The sequence below is a fragment of the Pseudorca crassidens genome, chromosome 11 (assembly GCF_039906515.1).
Source record: "Pseudorca crassidens isolate mPseCra1 chromosome 11, mPseCra1.hap1, whole genome shotgun sequence".
NCBI classification, from domain to species: domain Eukaryota; kingdom Metazoa; phylum Chordata; class Mammalia; order Artiodactyla; family Delphinidae; genus Pseudorca; species Pseudorca crassidens.
In genome coordinates, this window is record NC_090306.1 from 36,941,459 (window position 1) to 36,969,361 (window position 27,903).

The following is a 27,903-nucleotide window of genomic DNA, read 5'->3' on the forward strand; positions in this document are numbered from 1 at the left end:
GCCTTGGATAGTGTGGTCATTTTTACAGTATTAATTCTTATAATCTGTGAACACAGCATGTCTTTCCATCTATGTCATCTTCAATTTCTTTCATCAGTGTCTTTTAATTTTCCAAGTACATGTCTTTTACTTCCTTAGGTAGGTTTATTCCTAGGTATTTTATTCTTTTTGATGTGATGGTTTCCTTAGTTTCTCCTTCTGATAATTCATTGCTAGTGGATAGAAATGCAGCAGATTTCTGTATATTAATTTTGTATCCTGCAGCTTTACTGAATTTATTCATGAGCTCTAGTAGTTTTTTGGTGGTGTCTTTAGGATTTACTATGAAAAGTATCATGTCATCTGCAGATAGTGTCAGTTTACTTCTTCCTTTCCAGTTTGGATCTTTTATTTCTTTTTGTTGTCTGATTGCTTTCACTAGGACTTCCAATACTGTGTTGAATAAAAGTGTTGAGGGTGGGCATTCTTGTCTTGTTATTGATATTAGAAGAAATGCATTTCACTTATCACCACTGAGTGTGATGTTGGCTGTCAGCTTTTCATAATATGACTTTTATTATGTTGAGAAATATTCCCTCATACCCACTTTCTGGAGAGTTTTTATCATAAATGGATGTTGAGTTTTGTCAAAAGCTTTTTCTTCATCTACTGAGATGATCATATGGTTTTTATTTTTCAGTTTGTTAGTATGGTGTATCACATTGATTTCTGGATGTTGAAACATTCCTTGCATCCCTGGGATAAACCTCACTTGATCATGATGTGTGATCCTTTTAATGTATTGTTGGATTCATTTTGCTAATATTTGGTTGAGGATTTTTGCATCTATGTTCATCAGGAACGTTGGCCTGTAATTTTCTTTTGTTTGTGATATCTTTGTCTGGTTTTGGTATCAAGGTAATGCTGGCTTCATAGAATGAGTTTGGAAGCATTCCTTCCTCTGCAGTTTTTTGGCATAGCTTGAGAAGGATAGGTGTTAACTCCCATCTAGATGTTTGATAGAATTCTGTGAAGCCACTTGTTCCTAGACTTTATAGTTTTCTGGAATTTTTTTTTTATTACTGATTCAATTTCTAAAATAATTGGTGTGTTCATATTTTCTCTTTCCTCCTGGTTCAGCCTTAGGAGTTTGTCCGTTTCTTCTAGGTTGTCCATTTTGTTGGCATATAGTTGTTCATAGCAGTCTCTTATGAGCTTGTGTATTTCTGTGGTGTCAGTTGTAACTTCTTTTTCATTTCTGATTTTATTGATTTGGGCCCTGTTCCTTTTTTCCTTGTTGAGTCTGGCTAAAGGCTTATCAATTTTGTTTGTCTTTTGAAAGAACCAGCTTTTAGCTTTATTGATCTTTGCCTTTTTGTGTGTGTGTGTGTCTATTTCATTTATTTCTGCTCTGATCTTTATGATTTCCTTCCTTATACTAACTTTGGGTTTTGTTTGTTCTTTCTCTACTTTCTTTTTAGGTATAAGGTTAGGTTGTTTATTTGAGATGTTTGTTGTTTCTTGAGGTAGGCTTGTATTGCTATAAACTTCCCGCTTAGAACTGCTTTTGCTGCATCCCATAGGTTTTGGATCATTGTGTTTTCATTTTCACTTGTCTCTAGGTATTTTATGATTTCCTCTTTGATTTCTTCAGTGATTCATTGGTTGTTCAGTAGCATATTGTTTAGCCTCCACATGTTTGGGTTTTCTGCAGTTTTTGTATGCTTCTGTGCTTTCTGGACTTGGATGTATGTTTGCTTTCCAAGGTTAGGAAAGTTTTCAGCTATTATGTCTACAAAAACGTTCCCTGCCCCTTTCTCTTCTCCTTCTGCGACTCCTATAATGTGAATATTAGTACATTTGATGTTGTTTCAATGGTGTCTTAAACTGTCCTAATTTCTTTTTTTTCTTTTTTTCCTATTCAGCTTCAGTGATTTCCACTACTCTGTCTTCCAGCTTACTGATCTATTTTCCGTATCATTTAGTCTACTGTTGATTCCTTCTAGTGTATTTTTCATTTCAGGTATGGTGTTCATCTCCGTTTGGTTATTCTTTATATTTTCTAACTCTTTGTTAGAAACTTCTAACTTCTCGCTCTGGTTCATTCATTCTTCTCCCTAGTTCTTTGATCATCTTTACAACTGTTACCTTGTACTCTTTCTCAGGTAGATTGTCTGTCTCCACTTTACTTAGTTGTTCTTCTGGGGTTTTATCTTGTTCCTTCATTTTCAACATGTTCCTCTGTTTCCTCATTTTGCCTAACTTGCTGTTTTTGTTTCTGTGTATCTGGTAGGTTGACTACATTTCCTGACCTTGAAGAAGTGACCTTTTGTAGGAGACATCCTATGGGTCCCAGCAGTGCACTCTTTTTTGGTAACCAGAGTTATCTGCCCCAGGGTTCCCTCCTATGTCGGCTGTGTGGGTTGTTCCCTTTTGGCGGGCTGACTGCTCTTGGCAGTCTGGTAGGCGTGGCTGGCTCCCAGTCCGCTTGTTTGCCAGGTTCTGCCTTGTGTGGAGGCTGCCTGCTGCTGGTTGGCAGGGCTGCATCATGAGGTGCCTGGCTGCAGAACCCCGGCGGGCACTGGGGTTAGTGCTGGTTCACTGTTGGGCAGAGTCGGGGTCCAGGAAATCATGTGGCTGGTGCCTGCCTACCAGTGGATGGATGAAGCAAAGTCCTCACACTAGTGCTAGCCCACTGCGGGGGGCAGAGCTGGGTCTTGGCGTCTGGGTGCAAGGCCCAGGGGTCCCAGAGCTGGTGTTGGACTGCTGGTGTGTTCTGCCAGTTCATGACACAGTTGACTGTGTGGTCTGTGGCGTCCTGAAGCTTGTGTTGGACCTCTGGTTGGCAGGGCCGTGGCCCATCCCATCCTAGGGCTGATACTAGCCTGATGGCAGGCTTTGTGGCTGTAGTGGTCCTGGGGCTTGAGTCTGCTTCTTGGTGGATGAGACTTTTCCCAAGGCTAGATGTGGCTTGCTGGTGGGCAGGGCCAAGTCCCAGGGGATTCTGGGCCTACTCTCTGCCCACTGGTGGCTCCTGGTGCTCTGGCTGCAGGGCTTGGGGGTCTTGGGTCTAGTACTTGCACAGTGGTGTGTGGGACCAGTTCCTGGGCCCTCTGGTAGGCAGGGCCATGTCCAAGTGCGACTGTGGGCTCAGGTTCAGCCTGTCTGCTGGTGAGTGGGGCTGTGTCCCTGCCCAGTTAGTTGCTTGGCCTGATGTGTTCCAGTACTGACGCCTACAGACTGGTGGGTGTGGGCAGGGCTGGTTATACCTTCCTTGTAATGCTAAATCAATTAAAAATTTAATTATGATATTTACTTGATCAAGGAACAATATTTATTCACAACACTTATGAACAGATTAATTTACTAATCTCAAAGAATTTGCATTTAGGATCAATTGGATGGATGGCCAAAACGTCTAATTAAAGTTTGAGCCAAGGCCAAAATATATAATGTTAAGCCTTTAAATTAATCAGAGAATTAAAGATCCATTTTGTTCCCAGCCTTATACCTAATGGGAGACAGTTACAAAGGAAGCAAAATAAATTGTATTTACCCTCAATATAATAGAGGTACGATGGCCAGAAATAAATGTATACTTCTTAGATATTTCAAGTAACTGGAAAAATTTGATCTGGAAAAACTTCATGAAATATATCTTGAACAAAATTTTGAATAAATTAAAGTAGAAAAGCAACCAAGGAAATGCAAATGGCATATGAGAGCAGGTAAAATCCTGAAAAATGTAGTGCATGATATTTTGGAAGGTGATAAGACTATTTTAGTAGCTAAGATTTTATTAAAGAATTTGAGTCATATCTTAGAAGCCAATAGGATGATGGTTTCTGTGAGCAGGAGAGTTTAGAATAAAAAGACTAGAAACAAAACAATTAGAAAGAAGACTACTGTGTTATAAAAGAGTTGTACTGGTTAGGTTCACACCAGTATTGTGACTATAGAAATAGCACAATCAAGAAATAAGGAGGGACTTCCCTGGTGGCGCAGTGGTTGAGAGTCCGCCTGCCGATGCAGGGGACACGGGTTCGTGCCCCGGTCCGGGAAGATCCCACATGCCGCGGAGCGGCTGGGCCCGTGAGCCATGGCCGCTGAGCCTGTGCGTCCGGAGTCTGTGCTCCGCAACGGGAGAGGCCACTGCAGTGAGAGGCCCGTGTACCACCAAAAAAAAAAAAAGAAAGAAGGAGGTATACAACAGAGTCAGATTTCAGCACTATGGTACTTCCTAAAGTGTGTAAACAGTCCCTTTTAGCAGTAGAATACTTTAGCAATTAATTTTTATAGATGATTTCGTGTTTTCTCAGGCAGTAAGTCCTAACCTTCAATATTAATTTCTGGCCTTTTAATTACTATAACATGAAGCACACTGAACCCTCAGAGAGTGAAGCCACATTTTGATATTTATGCTTTTTATTTGACATAGGACACTGAAAATATGTATGGGGGAAGAAATGGTTTAATGCATTTTTCCAGGATGTGTTTGTATGAAAAACTTGTGTCTATGTTGTATCAACATGAGCACATGAGAATCTTGAATGAAGGTTAAAGGGGAAACTATAGCCTACAGTTTCTTTTGGCTCTTGTAGTAAGGTGGCCAGCCTTTTGACCATTATTTTATCTGAAACAATTCAGTGTTCAGTGCTGCTAATCCAAACAAAGATTTAATGTCTGGTTTTCCCCTTTATTCTTACCTAAAATATACCGATCACTCCAATTTTAGTGACTTTTGCCAGCTAAAAAAAGTTATTAATTTAAAAGTACAGTTTTAGTACTTTCATTTTTATCCTCATAATTTCAAATAAATAGAAGTATTTAGTTGTATTGTGTAATAGCAGCTTACCACAAATTAGAAATACGTAGTCATATTCTGTAATAGCAGCTTACCCCAAATTATCTGTAAACAGAAAATTTCATTTGACTGGATTCCTATCTCAAATCCTTGGCTGTAGCTAAATTCCATCTTCAAAAAGGCTTTTTTGAGGACCAGATTTACATCTTATTTACAAAAATTTAATAACATCAGATAACAACACATAGTCCTTATCTTGAACATAAAATGGAAGTAGTGGCATAATTGGTTGATGTAATGATGACAGCATCATGATTCTAGCATGTGTCTGTTCATTTGTGTGCACAGTATTGTTATAAGTGTGACTCTGATTCTTGGAAGGTACTTCAGTATCATTTGAGAAGTCATTAGTAGTTTTATTTGTAATGTCAAATAGACATATCAAGACTAATTTTAAATCACATACCAATTACTCTGTAGACTTTGCTATTAAGTGTATAGACTAGAAAATATTTGCAGAGAGACCTTGAAAATATGTATTTCCATTCATATGTAGTGGGATTTATGGACTTTTCCCACTGTACATAATATAAATACCTTCAGAGATAACAGTTAAATAATAAATTATTTTAAACATTCATTAATTTTAACCTACTTTTAATATACCGGTTACTGCAGTTCCTATTTTTAAAATGAAGCTGTGCTATTTGTGTTAGTTATGAATAATTCCTTTCTTCTGGAAAGAAAAAAGGACACATATTAGAAGTATTCAGAGTGGTACTATATGTTATCTAATTGAAAAGCTTCTCTCTGGTAGAAGTACAATTAAGTAGACTGATAATATTCTATTTCTTACATTTGCATATGATGAGTTGAAAGCAGATACATTGTTTTTTTTTTTTCAGTAGGAGTAACAAAAGCTGTATTTTCAATGGAACTCCAAGGATTGGCAGTTGTTTAGTTTTCACCATGAAACAGTATAGCCTGTCTTCAACTATGTTGGATAAAGTCTTGTGAAGCACCTTTTTGATAGGTTTGCAACTGTATTGAAGAGAAAATAGATTTCTACCATCACCTTGGCACTCTTGCCAGTGTGAAAGCACTGCTGATGAGCAGATATGCTGCAGTGCAGGTGTAACTGCACAGGTCTTTGCGGCTTGCAGATCGTCACCCCAGCCCAGAAGGCCAGATGACATCTACTACATGCAGCAGGCTATCATGCTAGGTATCTGGAGGAAGTTCTCTTTGGCTGCAAGTTATAAAATCCACTCAGACTACCTTTAGCAAATAAAGGGGAAGTATTGAAAGCTTATGGGGATTTCTCATGAAATACAAGGCAAAAACCAGGTTTAGAGCCTGGAACTGGAAGGCTACCAGGCAGTTTCTGAACTTCTTCCTTAATTTTCCTTCTTTCTCCCCATGCCTCCCTCCCCACCAGCTGTCTACTTTTCCTGTTCCTTGACAATGCAGCATCATAAACCCAATTCATAATCTAGTACTCCCTGGGATATGTCTTTCACCAAAATCCCTTAAATTTTATTCTATAAATATATATTTTTCAATTGGAATATAATATAAATATAGCTGCCAGAGGCCTCTCTCAGGATGGGGGTCGGGGTGGGGGTGGGTAAGGTACAGCTAAGCAGAAACTGCTGAAGCTGCCAGAATACTGAAGTTATAGTTAATTCTGACCACCTCTAGTGCGTCCAACCCCTTCACTGGCACCTTCTGGTTCAGCGACCTCTTCATAACCCCCACTCCCATTACCTTCACTAAAAGAGACTATGGCATACATTTTAAGTCTCCCAAAACTATTAGCAAGGACTTCTTATCTTGAGCTGAAAATTCACAGTACCTTGATACTGTAACGAAAATGAAAGTTTTTCTAAACTGCACTACATACAAAATATTTAAACTGTCTAGTGTCGCTGAAAACAGAGGAAAAGAAAAAGTAGCACAACAGCACATATGTGCTGAACCATAACTTAATTTTTTCAGTGTGAGACATGGGGAAATTTCACAGTAGGAAAAGTAATTTCCCTTAAAATCAACTTTACAGTATAGAATTTTAATGTTGAAAGAAATGGGATGATAGAGTGAATCACATAGCAAAAAAGGTGCACTGAATCACCTGGCAAAAAAGCTAGAGAAGAACTAGCCTCCCCTGTAGAATTCATTGAAAATGTCCCATTTCAGCCATAAAATGCTCTTTAAACCAACAGCATAAGTAGTTTACAGAACATTAGTGCTTTTTCTCAGCATGGGGAAGATGGCTGATCTGACTTACTTTTCATAAATTTATTTTAGTGGCATCCCTGAAACTGTATGGAAAAATAACCCAAGTTTCAGATTGCACTAGGGGAATGACTTATAAAGTATTAGACATGAAGCACACACACAGAAATAATGTCTCATTTTCTTAAGACAGTTAGGAATCGTGATCAGATGACCTGCCTTCCAGGTCATCTTTCTTTACACCACTCTTCAAAACCAAGCAGATTAATTTATCTTTGCCAAAGATTTAGTCTCAGTCGTGGCTTTATTTCTAATTTTGGATTTAAATAATTCTCATGGATTATAGCAGCAGTATTGTAAAGGTTAAATTAGAAACCTAGGCTGTGAATGTTAGTCATACTTCTTGCAACTGTGAACTTTAATCACTCTGCTTCAGTATTTTTGTAAAATGAGGATAGTCCTGGTACATAAAATAATGTAAAAAGCCTATGAGAAGATGTTGTTAGTGACTTAATGTTTCTAATATGCCAGTAATTTCTAAATGCTGTTACGTTTAAACAAACAACAAAAAGAAGCCTTTAGAATTGTAACCCATAACCATTTCTAGTCATAGAGACGTTTGCTTAGGATGCCTCCCCATTTTCTTAAAATTCTTCCTGCGTAGTGAGCCCTTCCTGATGGCTCACTGACTGGGCTTAGGTTCTGAGTCGTTCTTCCATATCTTCATAAGGTTAAAGCAACCTTACTTTTGGATTCTCGCTGACCTCTTTTGTGAGAGACGAACCAGGAGGAAGGGCGTGTGGTGGACGGGTCATGAAGTAGCTAAGCTGCTTCCTGCTTAGTCACTCCTAATGGTTTCTCCTGTCAGAGGGTTACTGGGTGGGTGGAGGTTGCTCCTCTTACTTCTCTCAAACCAGTGTAAGATTTTTCGCTTATGGAACAAGCTGTTGCTAATTATTTACTTTCTTTTAGCCTTATTCAAATCTAAAATCTGACCTTTTGTAAGGCAGGACTTTGTACTTTTCTGATTGGTAATGTTAAATCATTTGAGGACTAGACTAACCTCATGAACAATTTAAAATCTATTAATTTCTAAAAAGATTTATTTGGAAGTAATCTTAGTTAAAATAAATTTTCTTTGGATAACACTAACTTAAACTGTATGTTAGGTTTTTCTTTTGGTTGTATACTCATTAGCTTCATTTAATTTTCAACTAATAATTTCTTTTATAACAAATAGCTATATGTTAAAAAAATCAGCTCAGTATATACATGAGAAATTTTACATTTGATTTTTTTATTATTATTCAAGGGAAATACTTTCTAAGTGACAAGTATCTTTTAAGGAGCTGACTTGTCATCTTAACCTGTGATCTGTTTTCACGGTGATGAACGTTTTAGACATTAACTTGGGAAAATGTCTAAATTGAGCCTATCCTTCCTGGCCTTTATTAAAGAATTTTTATTGTTTTTAGACCTGAGAATATTAAAAGCCACCAGATAAATTTGGTCATTTTGCAAAATGCTTATTGTTAACCATTTTCTCAGCAATTAGAATTTTTAAACCTATTTTATTTAATTGCCTTTTATCTTCATTATGACTATTTTTCTTTAGATATAGCCTTTTGTTTTTTTGGCTTCTCGTTGTGGAGCACAGGTTCTAGGTGTGTGCGCTTCAGTAGTTGTGGCACACGGGCTCAGTAGTTGTGGCTCGCGGGCTCTAGAGCGCAGGCTCAGTAGTTGTGGCACACAGGCTTAGTTGCTCCGCGGCATGTGGAATCTTCCCGGACCAGGGCTTGAACCCGTGTCCCCTGCATTGGCAGGTGGATTCCTAACCACTTCGCCGTCAGGGAAGTCCCTAGATATAGCCTCTTTATAAAATGTTTTGAATCTTAGAATTTCTTTTCTTAAACTGGCATTGAGCACCAAATTACTTTTCCTGGTCTACTGAATCAGATTTGAAGGGGATATTGGTAATGAATACATTCATTTTCCTCTAATCAGCAATCTTCAGAGGTTTGTTTGTTGTCTGGTGAATAAGGAAAAAATGTCTACAGTGTAATATAAGTTTGTCTACAATGTAGTATAAGTTAAGTCCAAGGAGAAGTTAAACCGTAGGCCAATCATAAGTTATTTCAAGTCCAGTCTGTTCATATGTTCGCTCCATTTGATTCTAGTCTATCCATTAGCCATCTTTTCCAAATCTTCCCTATCTTCCAAGATTCATTCTTCTTTCTATGCTTTTTTGTTTGCAATCTTCCAGGATTCCTGAAAATAGCCAGCATTCTAAGTGCTTTTAATCCTCCCCCTCTCCACTCATTATGATCTTTTCTTTGGAATTATTATAATATCAATATTTTGTGTTTGTCTTATGGCATTTACTGTAAAGACATACCTTGTTTCATTGTGCTTCGCTTTACTGGGCTTTGCAGATATTGCATTTTTTACAAATTGAAGGTTTGTGGCAACCCTGCATCTAGCAAGTCTGCTGGCACCATTTTTCCAACAGCGTTTGCTCGCATTGTGTCTCTGTGTCACATTTTAGTAATTCTTGCAGTATTTCAAACTTTTTCACTATTATTTTATTTGTTATGGTGATTTGTGATCTTTGATGTCATTATGGCAAAAAGATTATGACTCAGTGAAAGCTCAGATGAGGGTTAGCATTTTTTAGTAATAAAATATTTTAAAATTAAGGTATACACAATTTTTTAGACATAATGCTATTACACACTTAATAGACTACAGTATAGTGTCAACATAACTTTTTAAAATTTATTCTTGGCTGTGTTGGGTCTTCGTTGCTGCGCGTGGGCTTTCTATAGTCGCGGCGCATGGGGGCCGCTTTTCATTGTGGTGCGCGTGCTTCTCATTGCGGTGGCTTCTCTTGTTGCAGAGCAGAGGCTCTAGGCACGTGGGCTTCAGTAGTTGTGGCTCGCAGGCTCTAGAGCGCAGGCTCAGAAGTTGCTCCTAGACATGCGAGATCTTCCCTGACCAGGGATCGAACCGGTGACCCCTGCATTGGCAGGCGGATTCTTAACCACTGCGCCATCAGGGAAGTCCCAGCATTACTCGTTTTTTGAAGTGTAGTTGATTTACAATATTGTATTAGTTTCAGATATACAACAAAGTGATTCAGTTATATATATATATATTTTCAGATTCTTTTCCATTATAGGTTATTACCAGATATTGAATGTAGTTCCCTATTGCTAGATAGTAAATCCTTATTGTTTTATCTATTTTATATATGGTGGTGTATATCTGTTAATCCCCTCACACACACCCCCTTCCCCTTTGGTAACCATAAGTTTGTTTTCTATGTCTGTGAGTCTGTTTCTGTTTTGTAAATAAATTTGTCTGTATTATTTTTTAGATTCCACATATAAGTGACATAATATCTGTATTTCTCTGTCTGACTTACTTCACTCAGTATGATAATCTCTAGGTCCATCCATGTTGCTGCAAATGGCAATATTTCAGTATTTTTTATGGCTTAGTAGTATTCCATTGTAGATATATACCACATCTTCTTTATCCATTCATCTGTTGGATGGACATTTAGGTTGCTTCCATGTCTTGGCTGTTGTAAATAGGGATGCTATGAACATTGGGATGCATGTATCTTTTCAAATTAGAGTTTTCATCTTTTCCAGATATATCCCCAGGAATGGGATTGCTGGATCATATGGTAGCTCTAATTTTAGTTTTTTAAGGAACCTCTACACTGTTTTCCATTGTGGCTATACCAGTTTACATTCTCAGCAACAGTGAAAGAGGGTACCCTTTTCTCCTCATACTCTTCAGCATGTATTATTTGCAGACTTTTTAATGATGGCCATTCTGACTGGTGTGAGGTGATACTTCATTGTAGTTTTGATTTGCATTTCTCTAATAATTAGAAATATTGAGCATCTTCTCATGTGCCTTTTGGCCTGTGCGTTTTCTTTGGAGAAATGTCTGTTTAGCTCTTCTGCCCATTTTTTGATTGGGATTTTGGGGGTTTTGATACTGAGTTGTATGAGCAGTTTGTATATTTTGGAAGTTAACCACTTGTTGGTTGCATCGTTTGCAAATGTTTTCTCCTAGTCCATAGGTTATCTGACATAACTTTTATATGCACTGGCAAGCCAAAAAAATTAATGGGATGTGATATTTGCTTTATTATGATGGTCTGGAACTGAACTCGCAATATCTCTGAGGTATTTCTGTATTTTACCTTGCCTTATGGTTATCTTAAACATATTACTCTTTTTTATTAGAATCTAATTTCCTTGGGCAGGGTCTGCTCTATTACTGACTAAATCCAGTGCCTTGCACATAGTAGGTGAGCTTTAGTTGACAGGCACAGCCATCTGTGATTCAAATTTATATCTGCATTTACAGATTCATTAATATCTGTAATTCTCAACCCACTTTGATAAGATGCAAAGTTCAGTACCCAGAGTCCAAGCAAAAGAGAGATCCATCTTCATTTGTAAGCTGAGATGCCCAGACCCATATACCCATCATTAGGCCTTATTTTGCTTTAGATCTCTCTTTCCCTTTAGTATTTTATTATAAAAATTCCAAGCATAAGGAATTATACAGTGCAAACCCATATACTGATCACCTAGATTCTCTAATTAATATTTTGTTTTATTTGCTTTGACATATCTATCCACGCTTCTGTTCGTCCATTAATTCATCTTACTTTTAGGTGCATGTCAACATATGTTGCCCATCTCAGTACACTTCACACCTAAATACTTCATGTATGTCATTAACTAGAGTTTAATATTTGTGGCTTTCCCCCCCTCTTTTTAAATAAATAAAATATTACAGATGTAGATAAAGCCCCTCGCAGATCCCTGCTGGCTCCCTCCCTTCTCAGGGTTGTCATTCTTATGTATTTTTAGTTTATATGTATGTATACCTAAACGAAATAAACTTTTAAAGACATGCATAAATGGTATCTCTAATTTCCTTTGCATCTTTTTTTGCTCAGTGTTAATTTGAGATTTGTCTTGTTCCTGTATTTAATCTCAGTGGTCCCTGGTTTTGGCATCAGCGAAAAATTTTGTAGACTCTTTGGAATTATTTCTTTTATTTTTGTCTGTTGAGTATATTAGGATTGGAAGAACCAATAAGCTGGAAAGGATAAAATGAAAACCATTTAAATATTAACCTTTGATTGAATTGTGTAAGTTTATAAACTGATGTGTATTTATGGATGAGAATTCTACAAACATTAATTGCTAAGGTTTTTTAGCATTTAACTACTTTATCATTAATTTTGGACTTACTTTTTTATGTGACTGTAGTAGTTGTACCCACATATTGAATGTAGGCGGTTGAGATCTAATCCATGGATTCATAATGCATTTCTTAGCAACCATCAGTGTTCTTTTTAGGAGCTGTGTTTTTAAGAGCCAGTGCAGCTTTGAGGAGGATGTTTCAAAGATATCTTTTTCTATTAATATAGCACAAGGAGCAACATAGATGACAATAGTTTTGATACCTTCTGCATTACCACAGACCCAAATTAAAAGGTTTAAGTTTGCTCCAGTATTGAACATCAGTATGTTGTCACTTTCTTCCCAGCCTCATCAACACATTAGACATTATGAATGTTCCCTTGTATATTAAGCCTCAATTGGAGTTACCTTTTTTAACTTACATTTTTATATGAATTTCACCAAAAGATTATAGAATATTTCACAGGTACTAATATTTCACAGTGCTTATTTAAAAGTGGTAAAAGCTTTTATTTCTACTTTAATGGTAAAATAGTTGCAAATATATATTAATTAATTTACCAGGTCAACACTTGTCACTTCACCCTTTTTTCACTGCTCAATTTTCTGTAACAGCACTGCTTAATAGAATTTTCTCTGACGATGGAAACGTTTTGTATTTGCACTACCCAATATGGAAGCCACTGAAGTGCAACTGAGGAACTGAATTTTTGATTTAATTAATTAAGATTTAAAGTTAAGTAGTCACATATGGCTAGTGGCTACTGGATTGGGCAGCAGAGCTCCATAAGCTCCACCAGCCCAGTAAACTGCTTCTGCAGTTAACCACCTACTCCCTAATTTCCACATCCGATGAACATGTTTTGTTTGTCAGCTTCTTAAACCCTTCTCTGGCATTTGATTGACTGTGTCCTTATTTTACAAACTTTCTCCTTCATTCTCTCCTGGTTCTTAGTCTTCCTTATTGTCACTTTTAGGGTTGGTATTGACGTTTTTAGATGTCTACTTTGGGCCGTCTTTTGTTCTTACGCTACACATTCTCTCAGCTGACTTTAGCTATTCATTCAGCATTTACTGAATATCTACTTTATCAGATACTGGAGCTGGAAAGAACTTATCCCGTTCTTCAAGGAACTCCCATGGCCTCAGCTGGCACTGGTGCTGAAAATGATCTCTCTCTCCCTCCTCTATTTCTTTCTCCTAAAGTCTAGACTCAGTACTCAACTTCCCTTTGATAGGTGCCTCAATTACATATTAGGTACTGACCTTATCTCCCATTCCCAATACCCTCCCCCTTGAAATAAATTAAAACCTTCCACCCATTATTCTTTTTTTTTTTTAACCTCTTTCTTTTTTTTTTTTTTTTTTTGCGGTACGAAGGCCTCTCACTCTTGTGGCTTCTCCTGTTGCGGAGCACAGGCTCCGGATGCACAAGCTCAGCGGCCATGGCTCACGGGCCCAGCCGCTCCGCAGCCTGTCGGATCTTCCCAGACTGGGGCACGAACCCCTGTCCCCTGCATCGGCAGGTGGACTCTCAACCACTGTGCCACCAGGGAAGCCCTTAACCTCTTTATTGGAGTATAATTGCTTTACAGTGGTGTGTTAGTTTCTGCTTTATAACAAAGTGAATCGGCTATACATATACATATATCCTCATATCTCCTCCCTCTTGCACCTCTCTCCCACCCTCCCTATCCCACCTCTCTAGGTGGTCACAAAGCACTGAGCTGATCTCCCTGTGCTATGTGACTGCTTCCCACTAGCTATTTATTTTACATTTGGTAGTGTATATATGTCCATGCCACTCTCTCACTTCGTCCCAGCTTACCCTTCCCCCTCCTCGTGCCCTCAAGTCCATTCTCCACGTCTGCGTCTTTATTCCTGTCCTGCCCCTAGGTTCTTCAGAACCTTTTTTTTAAAAAATATATATTCTATATATATGTGTTAGCATATGGTAATTGTTTTTCTCTTTCTGACTTACTTCACTCTGTATGATAGACTCTAGGCCCATCCACCTCACTACAAATAACTCAGTTTTGTTTCTTTTTATGGCTGAGTAATATTCCATTGTATATATGTGCCACATCTTCTTTATCCATTCGTCTGTCGAAGGACACTTAGGTTGCTTCCATGTCCTGGCTATTGTAAATAGTGATGCACTGAACATTGTGGTACATGACTCTTTTTGAATTATGGTTTTCTCAGGGTATATATGCCCAGTAGTGGGACTGCTGGGTCATATGGTAGCTCTATTTTTAGTTTTTTAAGGAACCTCCATACTGTTCTCCATAGTGGCTCTATCAATTTACATTCCCACCAACAGTGCAAGAGGATTCCCTTTTCTCCACACCCTCTCCAGCATTTATTGTTTGTGGATTTTTTGATGATGGCCATTCTGACTGGTGTGAGGTGATACCTGATTGTAGTTTTGATTTGCATTTCTCTAGTGATGTTGAACATCCTTTCATGTGTTTGTTGGCAATCTGTATATCTTCTTTGGACAAATGTCTGTTTAGGTCTTCTGCACATTTTTGGATTGGGTTGTTTGTTTTTTTGATATTATCATATCCATATTGCTTCTTAATTACTCTGAATTAAGCCTCTTTCTTTAACACACCATGTGGCATTCATAGTTCTGGTTCTCAGGAACCCATTTCATTGATTCCTAATCATTATCTCCCTGATACATCAAAAGAATCCACTTCCTGCTTGTAGCTTTTTACTCATTTGCTAATTGTTAATGTATAAGTTGACATCTAAACTCCTTGAAAGAAAGCTCTTCATGACCTACTTTGAGGTTAACATGCTTTAACTATGCCAAGCCAGTTGAGTTTCCCCAAAATGCTATTTCCTTTTCCTCCTCCATGTTTTCCTAGTGAGAACTCCTCATGTTTAATCAGCTCTTGAGATGGGAAATGTGGTCTTCACATTGATTTTTTTTTTTCAATGTGCATGTGATTACTGTCAGCAGAAAGCAAAGGACTTGAGATAAAACTAAAACCAAAATAAAAGCATTAATGATAAAATTTTAACTGTAGTCTTTGATGTTAGAAATATAATTAGATGTTAAACATTAAAAAGAAGTTACAATATCATTTTCTAATACTCCCTTCTCTAGGCAAAGTCAGAAGAGTGTTTTTCCTCTTTCCGTCATCAGCATCACTATCTTTAACATATATTAAATGCTTCCTACAGAGCAGGCACTATACTGAGTGCTGTTTGTTATCTCAGTCCTTACAACAGCGTAGTTAGGTCTGTAGATACTGAAACTAAGGTACAGAGGGTACCTAACGTTTCCCCTCTTTTTTTCATTTGTGTGATTCTTCTCAGTAGTCTGCCAAAGTGGCCTGTATCATTTTGCATTCCCACCAGCAACGAATGAGAGTTCCTATTGCTTGCATTCTCACCAGAAATTGGGGTTGTCATTGTTTCAGATTTTAACAATTCTAATAGGTGTGTAGTGGTATCTCATTTCATCACTGTTTTAATACTCAATACCCTTAATGACATATGATGTTGAACATGTTTTCATTTGCTTATTTGCTATGTAAATTTCTTTGTTGGTGAGGTGTCTGTTCAGATCTTTTGCCCATTTATTAAATTGAGCTTGTTTTTGAGTTTTAAGAATTCTTTGTATATTTTGGATACTAGTGCTTTGTTGGATATACGCTTTGCAAAGATTTTTCTCCTAGTGTTTAGCTTGTCTGTTTGTTCTCTTAACATTGTCTTTCCCAGAGGAGATGTTTTTAATTTTAATGAAATCCAATTTTTTTTTTTCTTGGGACATGCTTTTGGTGTTGTCACCTAGATTTTTTCCTCTGTTATCTTCTAAAAGTATTATAGTTTTGTATTTTACATTTAGGTCTATGATCCATTCTGAGTTCATCTCTGTCTAGATTTTGCACATGGATGATCAATTCTTCCAGCACCATCTGTTGAAGACTATTCTTTCTTCATTGAATTGCCTTTGCTCCTTTGTCAAAGATCAGTTGACTGTTCAACTGTATGAATGTATTTCTGGGCTATTTATTCTGTACAACTGATCTCTTTGTTCTTTTGAAAATACCATACAGTCTTGATTACTGTGGCTTTATAGTAAGTTGAGTGTCAGTTCTCTGACTTTGTTCTTTTTCTTCAGTATTATGTTGACTCTTCTGGGGTCTTTTACCTTTCTGTATAAACTTTAGAATCAGTTTGTCAATATCTACAAAATTACTTGCTGGAATTTTTGTTGTGACTGTGTTGAATTTATAGATCAAGTTGGGAAGAACTGATTTCTTAACAATACTGAATTTTCTTATCCATAGACATGGACTATATCTCCATTTACAGACATACCTAGGAGATATTGCAGGTTCAGTTTCAGGCCACCTTAATAAAGAAAATATCACAATAAAGCAAGTCACATGAATTTTTTGGTTTCCCGATGCATATAAAAGTTATGTTTATACTATACTGTAGTCTGTTAAGGGTGTAATAGCAATATGTCTAAAAAAACAATATACATACCTTATTAAAAAAATACTTTATTGCTAAAAAATGCTAGCCTTCAGTGAGCCATAATCTTTTTGCTGGTGAAGCGTTTGAGGTATGGCATGAATTACCAAAATGTGACACAGAAACACAAAGTGAACAAATGCTGTTGGAAAATGGTGCCAATAGACTTGCTTGATGCAAGGTTGCCACAAATCTTCAATTGGTAAAAAAACACTGCAGGCACTGTAAAGTGCAATAAAGCAAAGTGCAATAAAATGAGGTATGCTGGTATTTATATCTTCTTTGATTTATTTCATCAGTGTTTTATAGTTTTTCCCATATAGATCCTGTATCTATTTTGTTAGATTTATACTATACTTAGTTTTTTTGGTGCTGTGTTTTGTTTTTAATTTCAAATTACATTTGTTCATTTCTGTCATCTAGGGAAGCAGTTGACTTTTGTATATTAACCTCGTATCCTGCAACCTTACTCTAATCACTTATTAGTTCCACTAGTTTTTTGGTCAGTTTTGGGATTTTCTACACAGTCATGTCATCTGCAAACAAAGAGAGTTTTATTTCTCCCTTCATCATTGGTATACCTTTTCTTGTCTTACTGCATTATCTGTGTTCAGTATGGTGTTGAATAGGAGTTGTAAAAGGGGATATACTTGTCTTGTTTCCTGTCTTGGGAGGAAGGCATCTACTTTCTCACCATGATTTAGCAGTAGGGTTATTGTAGATATTTTTATCAAGTTGAGGAAGTTCTCCTCTATTCCTGGTTTGCCAGAGACTTTTTGTTGTGAATGAATGTCGGATTTTTTTCAAATGCTTTTCTGTGTCTATCGATATGATCATGTGATTTTTCTTTTCTAGCACATTGATGTGATGGATGGCATTAACTGATTTTCAAATGTTGAACCAACCTTGCATACCTGCAGTAAATACCGCTTGATTGTGATGTATAATTCTTTTTATTGTATTTTAGATTTCAGAATTTTTTGGCATCTGTGTTCATGAGAGATACAGGTGTGTAATTTTTCTTCCTTGTAATGTCTTCGTCTGGTTTTGGTAATAAGGTGATGCTGACCTCATAGAACAGTAGGAAATGTTCCCTCTGTTTCTGTTTACTAGAAGTGATTGTGAAGAATTGGTATCATTTTTTCTTTAAATGTTTGGTAGAATTTACCAGTGAAACCACTTGGGCCTAGTACTTTCTGTTTTGGTATGTTATTAATTGTTAATTCAATTTCTTTCATAGATATAGGCCTATTTATATTATCTATTTTTCCTTGTTTGAGTTTTGCTAGACTGTATCTTTCAAGGAATTGGTTCATTTCATCTGATTTATCAAATTAGTGCACATAGAGTTGTCTTAATATTCCTTTATTATAAATGCCTGGGAGGTCAGTAGTAGTGACCCCTATTTCAATTTTGATATTAATAATTTGTGTCTTCTCTCTTTTTGTCTTGGTTAGCCTGGCTGGAGGTTTATCAATTTTATTCATCTTTTTAGAGAACCACCTTTTGGTTTTATTGATTTTCTAATTTTCTTTTCTCAATTTCATTGATTTCTGCTCAGATTTTTATTATTTTCTTCTACTTACTTTGCATTTAATTTGCTCTTTTTTTCCTAGAATCCTAGCTTATTACATTGTTTATTTTATATCTTCTTTTCTTTTTTTTTTTTTTTTTTGGGCGGTATGCGGGCCTCTCCCGCCATGGAGCACAGGCCCCGGACGCACAGGCCCAGCGGCCACGGCCCACGGGCCCAGCCGCTCCGTGGCACGCGGGACCCTCCCGGACTGGGGCACGAACCCGCGCTCCCCGCATGGGCAGGCGGACCCCCAACCACTGCGCCACCAGGGAAGCCCTATCTTCTTTTCTAACATACTCATTTAATGCTATAAACTTCTCTCTAAGCACTGCTTTTGCTGCATCTCACAAATTTTGGTAAGTTGTATTTTCATTTAGTTCAAAATATTTTAAAATTTCTGATGAGACTTCTTTGATCTGGGTGTTATTTAGAAGTATGTTGTTTAATCTCCAAGTATCTTGGGATTTTTCTAGCTCTCTTTCTCTTGATTTCTAACTTAATTCCACTGTGGTCTGAGAGTATACTTTGTATGATTTCTGTTCTTTTAAATTTGCTAAGGCGTGTTTTATGGCCTGGAATGTGGTGTATCTTGGTGCACGTTCCATGTGAGCTTAAGAAGAATGTGTAAAGTCCAAGGGTGTGTCTGCAAGGGCCGTACTTACTCCGGAGGCTCTAGGGGAGAATGTCTTTGCTGGCCTTTTTCAGTTTCTGGAGGCTGTGTGTACTCTTTGGCTGGTAGCTCCCTCCTCCATCTTTAAAGGTCATCATTCAACCTCTATTTCTGTGATCACATTTCCTCTCTTTTTCTGCGTTTCTTTTTAAGGACTTTTGTGATTATATTTTATTCACCTGGATAATCCAGGCTAATCTCCCTTTCTCAAATCCTTGACATAAACGTATCTGCAAAGTCTCTTGTACCGTGTAAGGTAACATATTCCTAGGTTCCAAGCATTAGGATATGGACATCTTGGGGATGGGGTGGGGGTGGAGAACATTATTCAGCTACTACATTATTCAGAACTACTCTCACAGTAGTAGAGTCAGGATTTGAACTCAGTTTTTCTAGCTTCCCCGTCACCTTCCACATCTAGTTATCTCCTTTGTGCTGTGTTTTACTTGTCTGTGTTTACCTTTCCCGTTAGGATGTGACTCTCCTGAAATAGGACACATAGGATTTGAACCAAATTAGTTCAGATAAAGGAAATTATATGGAATGTTGAGGTATCAACAATAGAGAAAAATCATTGTTTTTGATTCCTCAGTCTTTTAAGGCTGTGTGCATGTCTGACTTTTGCAGTTTATCCATGTACCTCCTAATATTAATATAAATTATAAATTAAATATTAAAATAAGTATATGCATATTTACCTAAATTTAAGTAGCTTCCTGTGGCTAATGGCTCTGTTCTATCATTCCACCGAACTACTCTTATGGAGCTGTAATATATATGCTAAAGATGGTTTGTCTGAAATGAAAATTCTAACAACTCATTTTGCCTATTTTGTTTTCTTTTTTTGTGGGAACAGAGGTAAGGTCTACAATGATATATACATTTTAGAGGAATTTTATGTCATTATAAGTATGTATAAGTATGTCGTTTGTTTTACCAGATATTCTTCTTTCAGTCACTAGACAGCATAATTAATAGTAAAAAGCCTTGGTAGTTTATTTTATCATATCCCTTTATTCCTAGAAGCACTTTATGAGAATTCAACTATTAACACAGACTACTATAATAAGGGACTGTGTGAAAGCACATTTGGATAGTGTTTTCATTATGCTGGCAAACTTAACTATGTTTCTATGCAGTGTATGTGAGCCCCACCCAAACTTTAACATGTTTCCCATTTTGATGAGGTCCAATCAAGGGAAAATGCAACAACAAAAAATCTTCCTGTGTGGCCTGTAGATATCAGATCTGAAGATTATTAATGCATTTCCAGCTTGGGACCATAAGCAAACAAACTCTTCCACAGATGACTGCACCCTTCCTGTTTGGGATTGAGTTTACTGTGGAACAGATTTCGGAAATATGTTTCTGACCGTTGTGAATTTTATTTATAAAAGTTTGGAGGGTGAGGTTCTTCCTTTAACAAAAAACTGATTATTTCCTGTCTAATGCCCAACCATTGCATTTTAAGCAGTGTTTTTAGAAAATCTACCCTGTAGTAGAGAATTACATTGCTTTGGGCAGTTCTAGTTGTTCTTGTCAACTAATGTACAAAAATTTGTCTATTTCAGTGAATAATTCAAAAAGGATTTACAATTAAAAAATAAAACAGAACCTTTAAATGCTTGTATTATCTTGTCTCCAGAGTGACAGTAGTTTGCAGTTTAAATGTATGAACACATTTTAATATGGTTTTACTTTTGATATGCAAATCTGTAGTACATTTATGTTCTGTAAATATGCTAAACAAAGAGTTACAGTTTAGGTAAAACAGCAGATTTACATTAAAGAATTTGCAGGTTAATTCACAGTGTAACCTTATCCTCATCTAGTTACATCTGCTATAAAGAAGCCTATAAAATTTAGGCCACCCACAAAGTGGTCTTCTGAGGCCTGTGGTTGGTGTTAGAATGCTGTTATTATGTGGCTTGACTGGTTTGGTAAGGAATTTACCTTCTCCCATGGGGACTGCATTGGCTTCATTAGGTTAGGTACTCTGTGTTTGTTAGGCCAGTTCCTGTGCTCTATTGCCTTGACAGCCTATGTAATATCATGTGAGTGGTATACTGTTTCCTAAGTTGGTTTCTTAGAGTAGTTAGTAATGTCAATTCTGGGTCATGTAAACCTTAAGATAAACTGGAATAAATGTTTGGTTTAAATAGTTGGATTAAACTTAATGGCTATTAGTAAATTTCATCACTATTTAGAAAAAGGTGTGTGTGTGTGTGTGTTTGTGTGTGTGTGTTTGTGCTGAGATGGAGAAGGCAGCTGAGGGTTTTATATATTTTAATTTCTAGGTCATTTGAAAAACTTATTCTTTTTAATTTGGGGCTTGTGAATAGTTTTCAAGAGCAAAGAAGTGAATTTAGTATAATTTAGCAACCTAGTACTGATAGTCAAAAATAAATATTCTTCTTTAAATAGCTATTTTAAAGGATAAAAACAATCTTGCAGACATTTAAAAAATATTAGCAGCAACCACCACAACTAGCAGTGATCATTTGAGGAATGAAAACTATCATAAGCGAAGCAGTGTCTCAAATTACTTCTTTCTAAGGTTTTAAAAAATGAATAAAATCCTTTTTCAGAGAATAAACATGTTATGTTGATTGTTTTTGTTAAATTTGGAAAAGTTAAAATTAATGTGACAGTTCTTTTAAATCAGACAATTTGTATTTCACTTAATTTTCATGAAGACTTAACTGTAATATTTCTTTAAATACATGAATTGCAGAGTATGAAAAATAGCATAGAAGTCTAAAGTGCATTTTGTGACTGTAAACTGAAGAAATAACATTTAGTCTGGAGAAAATTTAGCAATTTTTGGACAGGAAATAATACCTAATTGCCATTGATAAAAATTATATATACATATTGAAGTAAAATAGTATAATGTATACATTGAGGTGGAAAAAAATATACATATATACACATGTATACATGTGTGTATCTATATATACATATATGTGTACACACATGCATGCATGAACATGTACGTGTATAACATACTGTTTTGATCTTAACTCTGCCTTGGTGATTTTAATTATGGTTAAATATTTATAACTTGAAAAGCTTTTTTCAAATAAATACTTTCAGCCTCCTTATAGTTGTTTTTTGTATACTAAACAATTTTAAATTTGTCATCTGGTCATGATTCAAACAAATAATCTGAAGTTAGGGGCTTGGTAACTTACTTCTTCCAAACAAGTAAAGAATAAAGCCATCAACGTGCCTTACCTAGCTGGCATTTGTTTTCAGTTCTTCTTGTTTCTAGTCTGATGTCCTGTTAGTAGACTGCCTTATGCTTGACAAATGCCATGCCAGATTTCCATAGTCAGTGATGTGGTGTATCAGTGCTTTTCTACTCATTCAACTTGTCAGCACATCTCAGAGACAGAGGTTTAAATGGCCTTTGGCAGTAGTGTATACTCAGAGCCAAGAGAGGTTCAGCAGTATTGTGTCTCCCTTTTAGATTTTTAGCACCATAGTTCTGCCAGCTGAATCAGCTCAATGTTTGGCTAATTATTCTTAGCTAACCACAATGTATTTCATCTTTCTAGGTTTACCGACAAGACTGTGAAACTTTTGGGATGGTTGTGAAAATGCTGATTGAAAAAGATCCTTCATTAGAAAAGTCTATACAGTTTGCATTGAGACAGAATTTACATGAAATAGGTGAGCGGTGTGTTGAAGAACTCAAGCATTTTATTGCAGAGTATGATACCTCTAGTCAAGATTTTGGAGAGCCTTTTTAGATTACCTGCTCAGGCAAAAAAAAAGTTTCTAGATTTTTCCCCCCCCTGGATTGTGTAAATCCTTAATATATGGAATTTTTGTGATGAAGAGAAATACTTTATGATAGTGACCGTATTTCCAATATCAAATAAACATCTAAAATAGTCTAAGATATTTTAATTAGAATTTTTTTTATCTACATGTAGAGCTTCCTAATCCATACTTATCTTTTTTTCCCTCCTAAAGTGATGGGTCAGTTAATTTTTCAAGCTTTCTTGAAAATGCAGTCCTGGAGAGCAACTTTCTGCACTTACTCATGTCCTGTAGTCTTCCTTAGTTATGCGATCATTTGTTTGGTCACACTAGTGTAATGTATAGGTTAGAGACCATTCCACTTAAACATTTATAGTCTTTTTGCATTTCATAGTCAGTGACACCATGTGAAGATGTTAGAATCCTGAGGCGATTTTATTGACTTGTTGCTTGCTTATCTTAGGCTTTGTAACTTTTAATATGTTTAAGTATATTACCCAAGTAAACTGAATACTTTGTTATCTTAGAGAATATTTGCTTTGAGGATAATTCTCATTGTGATAAAACAGAGCACTTAAATCTCTAAAAGTCACCCCATAATAAAATCCTGTTTTCCAAGTAAATAAACTCAGTGTCTTCTATTAAAATGGTCCTGAAACTCCTGACTAGTCTCACTGATGTGTGAGTTTTAAACAATATCATATATAAGACTAAGAGAAGGGGCAATTCAAGATGAAAGATGAGGCCTATTTTAAAGTTGAAATTTCTTTAAAACTTTCTAACCAGAAGAGAAAAATTTACAATATGGGGGAGTAGTGGAGTTTCATTTTTTCCATAGGCCCATATTCCCCATCTCAAGAAAGAAGGTGATTGATGACATATCCATAATTAAACCATTTACGGATTATGCCTTTGTTAATCTTGGTTTGTAGTCTAACAGATTGTTCTGCTGCCCTTTTTAGGGATGCATAGCCCTCTAAAAGTGTTCTTGAACGAAACAAAGCAGAGTAGGCTGTAAGCCTAGCACAACTACCCTTCACCAAGCAGCCTATGTAAACAGTCCTTCATGAGCGAGCCATCCAAATCACGGGTTAGTTAAGAATCTAACTGGGACAATTAGGATATTCCACTCATTTCCTGATCACTTCCAGCTGCCCAATGGCATTTAGCCAAAATATGTAATTTCATGGCATGTGTTCGGAAACCTTTAAAAATGTTTGTTATTGCTACCCAATTTCATTATCCTCCCATCCTCTTTCCATTTCCACTCTCTTCTCACTTGAATTCTGGCATTATTTTTAGTGGCCTCTATTGATTATATCCAGAGAGCTACCCCAGAGTAGATAAAAATTATATTAAAAGTGAAAACAGCAGTGTAAATAATTGTAGTGGATCCTGTAATGCGTGCCTCAAAATATGTATTATGCCATTCCACAAATTAAAAAACTAATTGAAGGCAACAATTATTAAGTTTCCTATATGAGACCACCTTGAATTTAGATATTGTACATAAGCCAGAACTAAACCCTGCGTATCATCTTTGCTATTCTTCCCTGATGTGAACAGTGGTTTTATCTGTTATCCACATTAGAAAGACTAAGAAAGTAGTCTTGTTTCTCTCTTGCGCCAATGTTTTTCTTCTTAAATATTCTAATTCCAGGATTCATTTCCTTAAGTCAATATGTCACAAGTTTAAAAATAAAACTTGAGACTCAACTACCTTGAGGCAAAGGAGTTGTTCACTTTGTTGAAATTCATTAAACTAGAGACGTTTTACTCACAGATGCATTTAAATATAGGTTCAACAGATAATTCCTTTTCCCCTTTCCCCAAATTACATTCAACATTTAAAGCTATTTATAGCTTGCCATCAGCATTATTCTGGTAGGCTTGTCAGTGTTAAATCTGTTTTATTTTTAAAGCTTTTTAAAGTCTTATTTTAAGATAGATGAATTCAGATAGTGCCAGAGTATGTATGTTGCAAAATGTTCTTGATTAAAGAAATTTGTTTGTAAATGATCCATTGTTTTTGAGTATGCCCAATTCCTGTGATAAAGGTTTCACTGTCTTACCATTAAGCCTTGATGATCAACAGGGGAAGAGCAGATATTGTGAAGCTTTTTGTGAATTTTAAAAGTGCAAAATAAAGCAACTGGGTTTAAATAATTAGATTGTCTTTTTTTTTTTTTTCTTAACAGGCTTAGAGTGTTTTGCTTAAATGTAGATTTTTATTACTGTCTACAGAAAGATTGCTCCTGACTCAGCAGCAGGATGGAGGAAGTTTGAGAAGCTATTAACTTTGGTGACTTGGGGAGTCTCCATATCTGAGAAAGCAGTTAAGCGAGATAAGATTGAGTGTACAGTAGTGCTCAATAATTGTGTAATTAGGACTCTGAGTTTCAGAGAATTACAGAATTAAAATCCTTTGTCTTTATAGTAACCTCTGGCGGACAGGAACCACATTGTCTCTGTGACCCCAGTTCCTAGCACAGTTTGGAACGTTGTAGGTCCTCCTAGTTTTTGATGCTTCACAAAGGAAGTGGCATTTGATTCCCCGGGTCTTGGAGAAATAGGACTTATTCAGGGAGAGAAGGAAAAGTATTAGAAGTTCAGGTTGGGGAAGACAATAGGGGACGAATGTAGGAAAAGGTAGGTTGAGAGCAGAATATGAAGGACTTTGAATCCGAAATCTCCTACTTAAGAATAATAAGATTTTAAAATAATTACCTTTGTATTTATTCTTGCCAAAAATGTTGATTTCTCACAGCGCCCCAGCCCTGAGCCAATTCACAGACCCAGAACCTCATGAAGGAAAGGGAGGGCAGATCCCCTTAAGAAAGGACTGTGCTACAATGCCAAAATATTGTATAGTGGTTTCAGCTTCATTTCACACTTTTTCCCACGAGGGATCCTAAACTCCTAGGAAAACGCTGACAGTTTTTTGGCAACAACTTTGGAGATGGTGATCTGGTCATCCCTGAAATATTCATGGTGGACAATATTCAGTGTTTTGGGCAGCCAGCCACCCAAGCGGCATAATGTCTGTCACACTGCTCAGGCTGGCACCGGCACCTCCAGTGAGTAATGGCCACATTCTGCTTGTTAGACCAAGGTTTGTGGGTTAGCATCTCCTTCTTGCCAGTTCTCTTGAGAGCACTGATGGTACCCAATTCAGTGAAAAAGAAAAAAGTGGTGGGGCGGGGGCAGCTAGTAAAACTAAGGTATAGTTAGCAGAATCTATTCTTCCCTTTTTCCGTGGTAATGGAATTGAAATTGAGTCACATGACAGCCTAATTAGGACTATATTTGCTGTGTCCCTCTTGTCACAGTTGTGATCAGGTGACCACTGATTTTTTTTTGAGTGGAAGTGCTGCTACTTCTGGGCTGGGACCCTTAGGACAGTGGATGTACCTCCTTCATGCTCTCTCTTATCCCTTCCCTAAAGTAATAGGAATAGCAACCCAGCCTTGAACTGTTGCAGAGCCACAAGATAGAAGGTACCTGGATCCCTGTGTGACCATACGGAGTGCTGAACTGTTATGTGAAAGAGGAATCAATGTCTTTACGGTTTAAGCCATATTATTGGTTTCTGGTTAGCAGCTCACCTTTTGCTCAAACTAATACAAATGATACTTGAGGGTTAGCTTCACTGAAGTTGGCTTTCAGCAGGCTGCACCAGTCCTGCATTTCCGTTGTGCGATAATAATTGATCTTGAAGTAATGGGGACTGATTATATAAAAGGCTTTGCTAGTCTCCTGAGTCTATTTCAAGTTGTGTTTAGGATGTCACTTGATGATAAATATTTTTAAGGCTGCGTGCACATTTGTATAGCAGTAGAGACAGCCTGCTTTTTATAGCATGTTGTTTTTTGAGCTCTGCTCCCATAGATTAATGGTGTTCTAATGTTAGACCATTATTATTGAAATTGTGTAAGGTTTTCTTGGGGGGGGTTGTGTTTTATTTTTTATTGAGGTAACATTTGTTTATATGTTTCATGTGTACAACCTTGTATTTCTACTTCTGTATACTCTACAGTGTGCTCATCACCAAAAATTTAGTTTCCATCCGTCACCATACAGTTGATCCTCTTTAGCCGTTTCACCCTCCCTCCCACCCCTACCCCTCTGGTAACCACTGCTCCGTTCTCTGTATCTACATGTTTGTTTTTGTTTGGTTTGCTCATTTGTTTTGTTTTTTACATTTCACATGAGTGAAATCATATGGTATTTGTCTTTTTCCATTTGACTTATTCACTTAGCATACCCTCAAGGTTTATCCATGTTGCTGCAAATGGCAAGATATTCCTTTTTATGGTTGAGTAGTAGCCCATTGTATATATGTACCACATCTTTATCCATTCATCAGATGGGCTTCTAGGTTGTTTTCATATCTTGGCTATTGTGAACATAGGCGTGCATGTATCTTTTTAAATTACTGTTTTCATATTCATTGGATAAATACCAAAAGTGGGATAGTTGGATCATATGATAGTTCTAACTTATTCTGAGGAATCTCCATACAGTTTTCCGTAGTGGCTGCACCAATTTATATTCCCACCAACAGTGTATTAGAGTTCCTTTTCCTCCACGTCTTCACCAACACTTGTTTAAAATTGTGTAAGGTTTTAAATCTTTTTCCCATTTGTGTGTGTATGTGAGAGAGAGAAAAGGTTGAAGTTTATTGAAATATAAACATTCGAGGACATGTAAGATAGAAAATAACCACAACATATACAGACGCTTGCTGCAAGAGGACATCTGAGGTCTCTATCCACCACCTGAGCTGCCCATGTGCTGTCCCGGTTCTCCTGGTTAGAACATGTATGAGATGGGGGGAGGCGAGGACAGAGTAGGCCTGGCTGACTGGCACATGGCCTTCAGGACTGCACCATCCGGGAAAGCTCCTCCTGCCTCAGGGCCCTGTTCTGGGACTCCTGCCGGTGCCCCCACTCAGGCTTTCTGGCTGAGACCCTGCTGTTGTCCTTGAGGGCAACGAGGGTTCACTGAGAGGGTAAGCCTGGGCAAGCTGCCCAGGGAGAGGGACAGGACCCGGTGACAAGACATGGTATGCTGTCCCTGCATCCTTCGAGTGGGAAGAGGCCATCCTTCATAACCAAACCCCTGAGAAAGACACACG

General features: G+C 37.1%; 1 protein-coding gene across 15 annotated transcripts in view; it reads left to right on the forward strand.

Moving 5' to 3' along the window:
• The window catches only part of PPHLN1 (periphilin 1), a 140,416-nt gene extending 117,023 nt beyond the window's left edge, over positions 1-23,393 (forward strand). For all 15 annotated transcript variants that reach the window (XM_067696212.1, XM_067696211.1, XM_067696207.1 and 12 more), the window contains one exon: positions 22,559-23,393. In XM_067696212.1, coding sequence (XP_067552313.1) covers positions 22,559-22,753 — 195 coding nt within the window. In that variant the 3' untranslated portion in view covers positions 22,754-23,393. The remainder of the gene's footprint in view (positions 1-22,558) is intronic.
• The last annotated feature ends 4,510 nt before the right edge of the window (positions 23,394-27,903 follow it).